The 13,518-nt window shown below is 42.3% G+C and overlaps 1 protein-coding gene across 19 annotated transcripts in view; it reads right to left on the bottom strand.

Annotated features, from left to right (window-relative positions):
- RBFOX2 (RNA binding fox-1 homolog 2) overlaps positions 1-13,518 on the bottom strand; it is a 266,331-nt gene that overhangs the window by 143,032 nt on the left and 109,781 nt on the right. Inside the window, exon 1 of one of the 19 annotated variants that reach the window (XM_059936875.1) lies at positions 9,491-9,728. The exons of the other annotated variants lie outside the window; for them this stretch is intronic. Coding sequence (XP_059792858.1) covers positions 9,491-9,505 — 15 coding nt within the window. The 5' untranslated portion in view covers positions 9,506-9,728. Of the gene's footprint in view, positions 1-9,490; positions 9,729-13,518 lie in introns of those variants that run through there. 19 annotated transcript variants of the gene reach the window in all.

Raw genomic sequence — 13,518 nt, forward strand, 5'->3', positions numbered from 1 at the left:
AGTCTGCAAGAGCTGCTTACTTAGCCACAACTAGTTTCTCTGGACCAATGGTTTTCAAAGGGTAGTCTCTGGCCCAGTAGCATCAGCATCCCCTGGGAATGTATTGGGAATGTATTAGAAATGTAAACTCCCAGGTACACTCAGATCTAAGGAATCTAAAACTCTGGAGATGGGCCCCAGCAATCTGTGCATTCTGATGCACCATAAAGTTTGAGAATTATTGCTCTGGCTTACAGATTTAAGTAATTACCCTGTTTTTACAAGAGATTTCTGGAACGATTCCATCCTGGCTCACATCCTCATTCACCTCAACCATCATCAGAAGTCCAAGGCTTCTGGATGGCTCGCCCTGTACAGCTCTGCACAGCTGCTCTTCTGGTCCCGTCTCTGGCTCTCCCTCGCCCTCCTAAGCCCTCACGGTCATGAGTTACCCTCAGTAACCTCTTCTATATACTCACTCTCTTCTCTGCGATGTTCCCTTCACCTTTTTGCTCTAAAGGAAACCTGACCACTCCTGAGAACACTGCTGCTTCTTCAGTAGGAGCTTTCCTCCCTCCCTCACATACCTCAGGCAGTGGCAAGCATCCTCCCTACTCAGCGCTACCATCTCATGTTGAACCTCACAGGTATCCTCCTCGCTTTCCAAGACTACTTCTACCCTCCGTCCAAACTGCAGATCCTTTGAAACAGGTGTCGCCTGCCTACCTCCTCAAGTCTTAGCACAGGGCTCCCTGTCTTCATCTCCTTTATTAGTTTTATCATTCTTGACGATCTCAACATCCACACAGTTGATTCATTAACTACTCTGGCCTCCTAGCTGCTGGTACTGTTTTAATGTGTTTAAGCGCCAACTATATTTTTTCACAACTTAACTGAAGCAACTGACCTAGCACCGTGTCCCAGCACCGTCATCACCAATAACCACACCATCTCCAAAATCTCAAGTGTCTCAAGCATTCTCCTCTCACACCATCAGGTTTGCCTGCTCTAGGAGTTTTCCCACGCTAGCATCTCTCCAGCCTCCTTCAGATCTCTAATCTACAGGTCGATCCTACTGCTTTTTCACCACCCTACTCCTCTCCTCCTCATGTTCTTCACTGCCTCCTAAGCCAGTTTAGATTCTAGGGTCCAACACTATACGTAATCCTTTTCAAAAAGTCTTAGTTCCTTTGCCCCCTTTTCCCTTAGTCTAACTTACCTAGTAAAATCTCAATTCCTGGTTAAATCCAACTCTTGCATCTAAACAACAGAAGATTGCTGGATAAAAATCACACAACTGACTTACAACCACTCACTCAAGTTTATGACCACAGATTTTAAGCGTCCTACACCTCTCTAGTAAGTTCACTTCCCATTTTTTTGAGATGACTACTATTTCACACCTTGTCCTCTCTCCTCAAATCTGCGACACTTCTTCTCCACTCCCTGCACTAACACTTTCAGCTACGTTCATCTTACATGTTATAAAGAAAGCAGACACGCGCAGAGAACTCCCTCTTCTGCCTGAAACCAACGCCACCAGCCTATCTGGCTCTAAATCCACACACTCCGCCCTCCTTCCTATTAAAAAGAAAGAAAACTGCTTCTGGCCAATCCCTCTCTGTATGCTGGATATAGCAGACTTTGCTCCTGCAATTAGCCTCTTTCTTTTCAGCACCCTCAATTCTTCCCCTACTGGATCTTTCCTAGTGACAAAAGACATGTCTTGATATCACCTATCTTTTAAAAATTGTCTCTTGAATACACATGCCCATCTAGTAACTGCCCCAATTCTTTGCTCCACCCACAACTACACAATATTTCACTGTCTCAACATCTTCACCTACCAATTAACAACTCAACCCATTCCAATTGGCTTTTTTATCCCCATCATTCCAACTCAAACAGCTCTTACTGAGTTCACCAATGACTAACATCCTACCAAGGCCAATGACCAATTATTTGGTCTTAAGTAATCCAAACCCAACAACTTCTTCCCCAGGGTCTGTGATATCACATACTTGCCTTGTTTCCCTCCTACCTTACCCAATTCCAGTATCCTTTTAGACCTCCAGTGAGATGCCTCAGGGCTTCTACCTCAGCCTTATTCTCCAGTTACATTTTCTCCCAAGGCTTTAAATATGCACTGATGAATCTTGACCTTATACCTTCAACTCACATCTCTCTTCTGAGCTCCAGGCTCATATCAAATTGCCACTGAACTTCTCCACTTGGATATCTACTACACGTTTCAGACTAAACAAGTCCAAACCATAAATATTGTTTTTTCCTGTGTACTCTCTGTTCTGTTGCAAGGAAATGCCCCCTCCATCCTAATTCCTCAAACCAAAAGTTGAATAACCCAGATTTCTCTTTCATCTCACCACACACACAAGCCATCTTTAATCTTATCAAATTGCCCTCCAGAGTCTAAGCCATCTCCTCTTGCTTCTTGACCCCCCTTATCACTTTTCGTAAAGCAAGTCAACTCTCCTGCTGAAAATCTCCCAATACCTTCCCATTTTTAACCAGAACAAAATTCAAATCTCTACCACGGGACATGATCTGACCCTCACCTACCTCTCCAGTCTTATCTTCCTACGTTCTTTTTGTTCTCTACACTCCAACCACACCACCCCCTTTCTGTCCTTTGAATGCCCCAAACTCATTCCTATCTGAGGACTCTGTATTTGCTACTCCTTCTGCTTATAATGCTTTCCTCCCGTAGTTTGACAAGACGGTGTTTCTTATCATTTAGGCCTTTTCCACCCTAGCTAAAGCATTCAGGGTCATATTACCTTTTCTCTATAGCACTTACTAGTTTCTGAATTTATCTTGTTTGCTTACATGTTTACAACTTTCTTTTTCCAGTTACAGAATACAAACTCTATGGAAAAGAACTTCGTCTTGTTCATGCTCTTTCCCCACCTCTTAGCAAGTGATCAGCACACAGTCGTCATCAATAAATGTGTTAACTGCTTGAGTCTCATTAATATAATCATTTATTTAGCCCCTTACAGTTTCCTGAGCTTTAAAAATATGCATGAGGGACTTCGCTGGTGGCGCAGTGGTTAAGAATCCGCCTGCCAATGCAGGGGTCACAGGTTTGAGTCCTGGTCCGGGGAGATCCCACATGCTGCGGAGCAACTAAGCCCGTGTGCCACAACTACTGAGCCTGTGCTCTAGAGCCCGCGAGCCGCAACTACTGAGCCCACATGCCACAACTACTGAAGCCCGTGCGCCTAGAGCCTGTGCTCTGCAACAAGAGAAGCCACCGCAATGAGAAGCCCGCCCACTGCAACGAAGAGTAGCCCCCACTCACCACAACTAGAGAAAGCCCACATGCAGCAACGAAGACCCAATGCAGCCAAAAATAAATAAATAAAATTTAAAAAAAATTATAAAAATATGCATCAAACCAATTTCACTCAAAGTATAAATATAAATTCTGCAATAATAATAGAAGCCTCTTGTTATCTTTCTATATACAAATCTGATCACACCTGATCCTGCTTAAAATCCATCAACAGCTCCTTGTTGGAATAAACAAACATCTTTATTCAGATAATCTAGGCTCTAAAATTTTAAATTTTCATCCATCACTATTCCACTCACCCCACACATACAAGCCACGTGGAATTATATATGGTTCACAAACGTATATACTATCTCACCAATCTATCCCTTTTTGGGAAAGCAATGACCCTTTCCATGCCTCACCCACTCAGCCTGTCTCCTCCTCTGTAAAGACTCCTTTGAACTCCTAGATGCTGTAAGCTCTTCTGTCCTCTATCTGCTTTGCCTCCTGTTAAATAGGAGAGTTCTCCCTACTCCTAAAGCTAATCCCATCTTCTCAAAGCATAAGAGCAATCCTTTCTCTTCTCTCAAATACTCCACTTCTCCTTCTCAAATGAATTTGTTCGGCTAGCTTTTAAACATGACCAAGTCTCTTTTATTTAAAATAAAACAAAGAAACCTTTCTCTGCTGCACATACTCTTCTGGCTACACTCTACATCCCTTCAGAGTCAGTCAAACTTTTCCAACAACTGTCTACACTCACTATTCCTATCTCCATTTCCTTCTCCCATCCCCCCTCTGCCCCCAAACTCCTGAACTGACTCCATTCCCAGGATTCTGCCTTCATTAGTCCATCAAAACAACCCTTGCAAAGGTCATCAATGACCTCCACGTTGCTAAACCCATGGACATATTTCAGTTCTCTCTTCCTGCCACTCTTTTATCTTAGTTTCCTAATGTCCTGGTTTTCCTTCTGAAGAACAAGCTCTCGGAATCTTGTTCCCTGCCTTCTTTGCGGGTTCATCTCCTCTACCAGGTAGGCATCAACTTCTCTCCTTGCTCTACATTTTCTCCCTAGGCCAGTCTCATCTTCAGCCACTGACTTTCAACATCATCAAACGTGCCCACAGCTTCAGTTACGATTGCATGCAGGTTTCTCACAAATTTATAGTTTCATCCTCTATCTTTCCTTGTTATTTCCACACCTAGGTAGTCAACTATCTAAGCGGTATTTCCCCTTGAACATCTCAGAGTTACCTAAAAGTACTAAAACCAAAATCAAACTCATGATACCCTTCCTCTTCCCACCTACAAAAACACTTGGACCTCTTCCAAACCATGACACCATGCTACCGACTGTACCTTGGGCACCTCTCTCAGGCAGTTCTGCTTCCTGCAGCACGTGCTGTCACTACCATTCTCTGTCCCTTGGACTATTACTCAGCCACCACCGAACTTCTCTCTGTACTCTTACTCCTCTCTAATCTGTGTAGATATCTTTTTTAAAAAACAAATCTAATTATAAACTCCACTTCAGCCTACTCCCAATCCTACTTAAAGTCTTTTAATGGCTTTTCACTGCCAAGTATCTATCCACAGTATCTGGCCTCCAATGTTAGCTGAACTGAACTATGTCTACATTTTGTGATAACTCAATTTACTATTAAGTCTAGTTCTCTAAATGCGTAAACCAATTAGGATGACAAAATAGGGATTAAAAAGTGAGTATTTAAAAATTAGCCTGACTACGACCTGAATAACAATAACAACCTTAATAGCCGCTGTTATTATTATCATTATGTTACATCTGCTTAGCACAAAATAGCTTCCAAAAATAGATTATTTCGATACTCTGTTAGGTATTAGTAGTCCATTTTAAAGATTAGAAAACCAATGCTGGAAAGGTTATACACTGACAAATGGCACCACTGAGACCAAAAACTGTTGTCTTTTGACTCACAGTCGATGATTTCCATGTTTTGTGATAAAGCCATCACTTACTGACTACTTCGTTTCTAAAATGGCTGATACACATTTTTCTAAGATTACTCCATTAATGCTCTCAAGAACTATCACATCCTTTTCACAACCTGGAAAATCTAGGTACATACAATTAAGTAATGTGTCTCAAGTAATTAATGGATATGGAAACAGAATTCAGGTTACCTCATTTTCATTTCTCTACTCCAGCCTGTATCAGGCTGAATGGTAGCAGTGATAAACCAGACACTATTGAACAAATAAAAGAAGATGTTAAGTGTGATGTAGGAAGCTCTGAGGCCAGACAGACAAGGGTTCAAATCCTACCTCTGCCAATTCTAAATTGTGTGACTTTAGCAAGTTACTGAAGTTTCTACTTTCTCCTCTGTAAAATGAAGATAACAGCTAATTCTCACATGTGTTGAGGACTGAAGTATATGCCTAACATATATGTTATTACTCAATAAACAATTTAAAAGAAACAAAATTAAAATATCAGCTTCTCCCAAAAGAAGATAGTATAAAAAAATAAATATTATACTCCAATAAAGATGTTAAAAAATAATAAATAAATAAATAAGAGCCACAGAGTTTTAAAAAAATATGGAATTGAGTTTCCAGCCCTGCCATTTACTAATTATCATGTACTCTTTCTTGGTCTCTTTCCTAACTTGTACAATACAGATAATGATTCCAGGCCCTTAGCACTGCTGTGAGGATGAAATAAGATGACATATAAAAGCACTTTCTTAACCGGAGAGCATCATGCAAAAATCATTATTATCTGTGTACACACACTGACTACCACTGTGTTATAAATTCTTTAAGGGCATGAGGATCTTTAATCATCTTTGTATTTGTAACAGCTAGTAGCACAGACCTCTGCCCACTATAAACATTCATTAAATGTTGGCTGAACTGATTTACTGAGAAGACAGGACTGAAATATGACAAAACAACAGTTCAAAGTGAAATACAGAAGTTCATCCATATAGAATATGAGTAAGAGAGAGCCTGAGACCAGTCTAGCTAAGATCAGCTCAGACGGGGAGAACACATCTTGGCTTCTGGGAATTTAAATAAGTGGTCTATAATTTGGTTTCCTGGACATAAATTGTAAAATTATCAAACAAGTAAGTTCCCTCAGTACAGGAATCGTATGTCTCCCTCTGTCTTCCCTGCCTCTGCCCCCCACTTTCTCTCTCTGTCGCCCTCCCTGTTTTGGACAGTGAAGAGGAGATGGGGAGAATACATGGCATAGCAAATACTTAGTAGCACTGCACCCCTCCAAAAAAAAAAGTTTAGAAAAAATAATGGGGACGTTCTCCACCAGGAGGCAACTTTAACGAGCGTTCTCTAGTCGCAAGTACTTAAAATACTGATTAACGGGAGACATTTCACATAAAACTAGTTTGTATTTATCAAAGTTCTCCCTGCATGAATTCAAAGGCATCCTTCACATGCTAGAGAAAATGTTCTGGGGTAGTGAGTGGTCTGCTGAACGTTCAAACCAAAAACCTGGCTTGCACTGGCTATTTACTGAGCATCTACTATTTGCCATACATCATGTTAAGCACGTTTCATAGATTATCTCAAATGTTTACAACAATCCTGGGTAACAGGCATTATTTTCCCTATGTGATGAATGAAGAAACTGAGGTTCAGAGAGGTTAAGTGACTTGTTCACGGCCAAACAACTGGAAGTGAGAGGTGGAATTCAGACCTAGTAAAGTCTCTAAAACCTACATTCTTTGCACCGTATCGCTGCCCCCAATGCTAGCAATTTCACTGTAAAGGAGGGTGACTCAACAGGGAAGTGGGGAGGAGATCTGACAAAAAGCCATGTATACAGCACAAGACAGCATTCTATCTCAGAGTTCTAGACGCACAGAAGCAAATTAACGAGCCATGTCCAACTACACAACCCAAATGCCTGGATGAGCTGTAACTTCTACTTTTCGGCTCTGCAGGTTCTAAGAATGTCCACACTGCTCAGAGGTATTGACAACTAAATAAAGTTCAGCAGTTTTTCTAGAATGCTTAGAACAGTACCTTTAAGTCACTGCTGGTACCAAACCAAGCAGGCAATGGAGGTGATATATGCTTCACAGTTCTTTCATGCTTTCCAGACACTAACCTTTCCTGCACAACTGGATGTCTTCCTGGCACACAGAGTGCTACACAAAATTCACTTCCCAGAACTTTAGAATTAGAATAGATATCTTATAGATGGGGAAACTGCGGTCAGAAGACTCAAATGATTGTCCAGTGTCACCTGGCTGGGTACTGGCCTCGATAAAATTCTGACCTCCTATTCCTCGTCCAGTAAGTTTTCTCCACAGTAGCCCCTCAGTGCCTCCCACTTAATGCTTGACTACTTTGATTTCCTTCTCTAAGGAAATGACCTTGATCTCATGCAGCTATGGCTCCTTCTGGACATTTTCACTGAATCCAGCAAATGTTTGAGGCACTGGGCCAGACGATGCAGATCATGAAGAGACAGAGCTGACACGTTTTTTTCCCTCTGCACAGTGCTACCCCATCGTTCAGGTGTCATGGCACACATAGAAAATGGTAGTATTTTTATGGCACAAAGTGGCAAACTAGAGTACACATGGACCAAGTGACCTAGGGAATCCTGGGCCCCTCCTGGCTGCTCCCAGGGTTGAGGGCAACAGTTATCTTGACGTACATGTTTCTCAACGCAGCATGTGGTACTCTGGCTGGAAAGCTGTGTTCTGGGGCTAACAAGCCAAGGGGATTGAGACAAATTTACAAATAACTGTAATATAAGCACAAAGGAAATAACTGAGGAGACTGTCACTGTCTGCTCTCATCAAACATAAATGAGTGGAAATGAGACTAATTCAACTTGCTTCCTTTTATAACTCCTCTTCCAAACAAATCAAAAGACAGAATAACCCATCCTCTGGTTAACAGGTAGTTCATCAGTCCCACCGATGAGGCTGCAAAGACCCTAGACACAGATGCCTCATTCAGAGATGAAAACTACTTAAAGGTCATAAGTGTGTCAGAAAAGTTCTTTGACTTCTTCCAAATACTACAAAAATAAATCAACAGAGAGGAGAAAATTAGATTTCAAGGTCATATTCAGATATGAAGGGGGAAGCAGGAAAAGCAGCCCCTACACACACACAAGCTCCATTTCCATAAACCTAGTTTAAATTCTGCCGTCTGATATTTATAAATCTAGTCTGCCCCAGCCAAGTAGGTTTCTGCGATTCCAGACATCTAGGCTGAAGGGCAAAGGGCAAAGGGCAAAGTGAAACCTTCAAAAGCTGGCTAGTAGCCAAGGGCATCACATCTAGGAGGCTCCCTTAGCAACACACAACAACTGTCTTCTCAAGAGAAGACACTGCCGTCTTTGCAAGGGACTACAGATGTTGTTTTCACAACTAACTGCAGGGGTTTTTTCCCCCTGTATTATTTTCCCTGTCATTCTCCTAAAAGTTACCACATTTCATAATTTAAAAGTCTCCCTAGTCCCAGTATGTTTCCCTCCATCCCAAATTACAACACCAGAGTTAACAATAAATTAAAATAATGTACAGTATTAAGTTCCTGGCAAAATATAAGATACTTTATAACGTTTGGTTATTAATTACTATTCTAGCTGCTACAGACGTGGTTCCTAACCATGGGCAAGTCACTATCTGTGACTTAATTACTTCCCTCATAAAATTTTAATAACAACAGTGACCTACTTCACAAGACTATTGTGAAGGACAACAAAAATTATTAGATAAAAACTTTCAAAGGCTAATTCCTAATTAAGAATCATACCACCTACTGGCTCTCAATATCTAATGAGACGCTTTGCTATCAAGGTCAGTGTCCCCCAAACAAAACACAGCCAGGCCCTGACCCACCAGGAAGACTGCAGCTCCTGGGATGACCGGCTCACTTCACCTGCCCCATGTGCCTTCTCCAACCTCCCAAGCCTGGGGGATGGCACTGCACTGGGAGCTCAGCCCTTGCGCCTAAGTCTAACAAGGTAAACAACATTCTTAAAAAAAAAAAAAAAAAAAAAAAAAAACACGACCCAATGTCACAATCACGGCTAGGCTTTAAAACCCTCACACCTGTGAGGAGAAGGGGCTGTGGCAGCCCGTGCTCCGTGGGGAAGGCCATTTGTGCAGGAGCAGAATCTCGCAGCTTTCCACTCCTTATATGTGCAAGTGCAAGCCCTCACCCGCAGCACTCTGTACTCACCCAGAGGTACATCATGTCAGACCGGGCTGCTCAAACTCAGCGGCCAGTTGATCCTGAACTGCAAAAAGGCCCTTCAGTGGACTGTAGGAAAGGAGGTGCCAGAATGGGGGGCCGAAGTTTGGGGTGGGGAGAACCCCCCCCAAATCACTTGAGTTTAAAAATCTAAAACCGACCCGTCTCCTCCCCCCTCCTCCCTCCTCTCCAGCTGACTGTTCTGTTGTTCTCTCTCCTCCCTCTCACCCTCCCTCTCTCTCTCTGGGAGTTCCCAGCCCCGTGTGTCTGAACCCGAGTGTACAGCACACTCGCTCTGTATTTGCCTTCAGGGAATCTCTCTCTGTCATTCTACTTCTCGAAACACAATCATCACTCACAGAGATTATTGCAAAAGGCAGGGATGGGCGGGGTTAGTAATAAACCACCGGCACCAGCTTCTAGTAGCTAGACATCAACTAGTGTTAAGACGGGTTCTTTAAACATGAATGAAGCAATCAAAAAACTCTGCCCTCCAAGATCAAGGGGAGTACGCCAAGACTCCCCTCTGCCCCAGTTCTTCTGGAGCCCCTTGCAGAAGCCAAGCGTGAACAGAGAACCTGCTTGGAGCCTACATTCCCTCCCTGCCAGGTCAGCCTTATGCCACTATTCTATAATAATTCACTAACATTCTACCAATCATAATTCTGAATCTTAGAAGATTTTAAAACACAGGAAAAATTATATATAAGCTTGAATAGGTTTTCATCTTTTGTATTACTACCACCCTAGTTCAAATCAATAGAGCCTCCCCTCTAAAGAGAGGAAAAAACAAGGGGTTTAGAATCAAGTGGATTTTGAGCCCTACCACGTTGTAGATTCTTTACTAGGCATGGGTATGGGGCAGTGTATGAAGCCTGGGTTTGAAATCTGGGTCTATAATTACTATCACCATGGCCTGGGGAAACTTATTTAATCTGTCTAGGCCTCTGTTTCCTCAAGCAAAAACTGGGTATAACACTCCTTTCCGAGTTGCTGCAATTAGATGGAATGATATCACTATGTAAACTATCTGCCATGTCCCTGGTGACCATGATTTCTAATTTAGTTCAGTTCAAACATTTACTAAGTTCCTCCTATATGCCAGGCATATTTTTGTCCATTATGTTCAATGGTGAACAACAAGAATTATCTAATCATCTGTCCCAGTGGTTTTTATTCAGAAAATAACTGACTTCTCCTCCATATGCCAATGCCTATGCTCTTTCCTTACTTCCCTACCCATTTTTCCATGTTCAAATCCCAAACCCACCCCAGCTGTAAGTGACCTCTCCTCCTCTGTAAGCCTGGTGTTTGTACCGCAGCACTCACCACTCCTGCCAGTTACTGTTCCAGGTACTTACCTGTACCTACCAATCTTACCCCATTTATTCACATTTTTTCAGGGCAGGGTTCATATCTTTTGAGCCATGGAGTCTTTTGCACAGTACCTAGCACACAGTAGGTGCACAATACATTCTCAGAGGACTGTGTGTTTTGAGGAATATTTTATTCCTTTAACTTGTTAAAGGAAAAACAAAATAAAAACAAAAACAAGAGGCCTTCCACCTTCCAGCTGCCTCAGGGTTCTGTTCCCCTCAGACATGTTGAAACAGCTCTCTCCTGCTCATAAAATATCCAAGTAAGGTCTGCGAGTCTCACATTCAAGGCAGGCCCAGCGCAGGTACGAGGTACCTTCCCTCTCCCTAACTGACACTTCCTGCTGTCGAGAGAACTCTGTCTCCTGCTACGGTGGGGTGTCTTTTTCTCTCAGAGTAGAAGTGAAGTCACTTTTCCTTTTCTTCCACACTAAATATGTGCCTTCCGCAAGACAGCTTAGACCTCTTCCCTCCTCCCACCTCAAACTCCCACTTGTTTACACTCAGAGAGGTGGGGCAAGTATTCTTCTCAGCCTCACCCAAACCTTTTCTTTTTCTTTATGCAGAACTTCTTTGCTTCCTCTGAAGTCAGGATTACCTCAGTTCCAGTACAAAAGAGGAGTAAGAACTTCCATGTCTAAAACGGAGACGGCCTTTTTTCTAAAATGGGAAAACAAATCTCAGCTTTCTATAAACTGTTACTTAGCGTCTGTTATATAATCAATTTTTACATGTAACTTTCCCCTCTAGTCTCATAGCCCATGCCCTCTCTTAAGTCCCCAGGCTTTCCTATACTCCATTCTAAACAACTGTATTAAAATCACACTGTGAAGAGATTACAGTCCTTTCAAACTCTTTGAAGACACAAAATTGTATGGTGCCGTGGGCCCAGGTTTGATCCCTGGTCGGGGAACTAAGATCCCACAAGCTGTGTGGCATGGCCAAGGAAGGGGGGGGGGGGGGGGCGGGAAGGAGACACAAAATTGTTAATACTCATTCATTCTTAACCAAGTACCAAAAAAAAAACCACAATAAAATTTCATACATTGTCACTTTATGGTGTTATCTTTTAATCAAATTTAGGATGGGATAATGATACCGCTGTTCTCCTGGAGTAAAAGCAGGAGAAAAATACATACAGAAACGAGATCCTTGAAATGAAATTTTAAAAGTTTAAATATGTCACAAAAACTCTGATAACTACCTCCAGAACTCCCATGAGTGGAATCTTTGTAAACTTCTTTGGAACCACAGGGAGTTCATAAATTTCTACTGTCAATGCATCTTTTCCTTTTCTGATCATAATCTTAAGAATCGGGTGAACAGTCTGTTCTATATGTTTTCTTCACTTAAAAAACAAAAAACAAAAAATCCCACAGGCAAGCTAAGTGGATCTTTTTAATTCATGCTCCTGCATGTCCACATTTCCCTAACCTTAAAAAAAGAAAGGAAGAAAAAGAAACAAAGAGGTACGAGAAAACAAAATTCTTTCAAATCAAGTCAAATAAGGAAGGCTCTGCTTTGTCGCTATGCAGGATCCAGATTAAGAGACACAAAGGTATAACAAATGCACTCGAGGAAGACCCTCTGAATAGGATCCCAGTCTTACACACAGGATTAGGACGCACACATGCTTCCTTCTATCAGGAGAACACTTTATCAGGCTGCTTAACGGTTCTTTGAAACTTATCAGCCTCTATATTAGTTCAGAGGAGGGAACATGTGAATTGGAGCATCAGAGAAGGAGCTCTTCTCGGGAGGGCCCACAGAAGAAGTCTCGCATGCTTGCTCCTGAGAAAGAAAAATCAGATTATCTGGGATAGCAATATGGGTGTTGCCAGTAATTCTAACCTGATAACGCATCCTGTATTCCTGCTTCTGAAAGCACTGGATGTTGTAACGTGAAGAGTCTGCTGGGCAGAAAGGGTTTGAAGCCACATTTTTGATTCTCTGCCTCAAAGTCTAACAATTGAAGAGGCTGCATGCCAGTTTCTCTGTGGGTGTTAAAGGCTGGTGGGGAAAGTGTGTACATCTGGGGAACCAACACAGTTTTGCAAAAATATTCCTGAGAAATCAGGCACTGCAAATTTTTCAAAAGAAATATGAAGCAACCCTCTCTACATAATTTCTACTCCTTTCACTTTCAGGACTGTTAGAGACAACACAGACTCACCACAGCAATGAGAGACAACACAGACTCACCACAGCAATGAGCTATAGAAACGGACCATATGAAGTCCAACTGAATTTGACTCAAAAAGAAAAAAAAAAGTTGAAAGAATGGGGCTCTTTTAACCTCATTTCCTCTCAGCTTAAAATAGCAAGGATTCCCACAGGGCAGTTCTCTAATAGAATCTTGCTCCTCAAAATGTGACCCACGGACCAGCAGCAGCCGCAGCAGCGTCAACTGGGAGCTTCCTAGATAAGGAAGAATCTCAGGCCCCGTCCAAGACTTACAGAGTTAAAATCCACATTATGACAAAAGCCACAGATGGGTCACAGCACACTGACGTCTGAGAAGCTAGTCTAGATAGAGCACTGTCCTCACGTAGCAGCACAGACTCATGCAAGACAGGGGTAGATGCTGCTGCAGCTTTCCAGTTAGGGCATCTAAAAACCACTCTGGAACACTCACCAGAG

This window comes from Balaenoptera ricei, chromosome 10, assembly GCF_028023285.1.
Source record: "Balaenoptera ricei isolate mBalRic1 chromosome 10, mBalRic1.hap2, whole genome shotgun sequence".
Classification (NCBI taxonomy): Eukaryota; Metazoa; Chordata; class Mammalia; order Artiodactyla; family Balaenopteridae; genus Balaenoptera; species Balaenoptera ricei.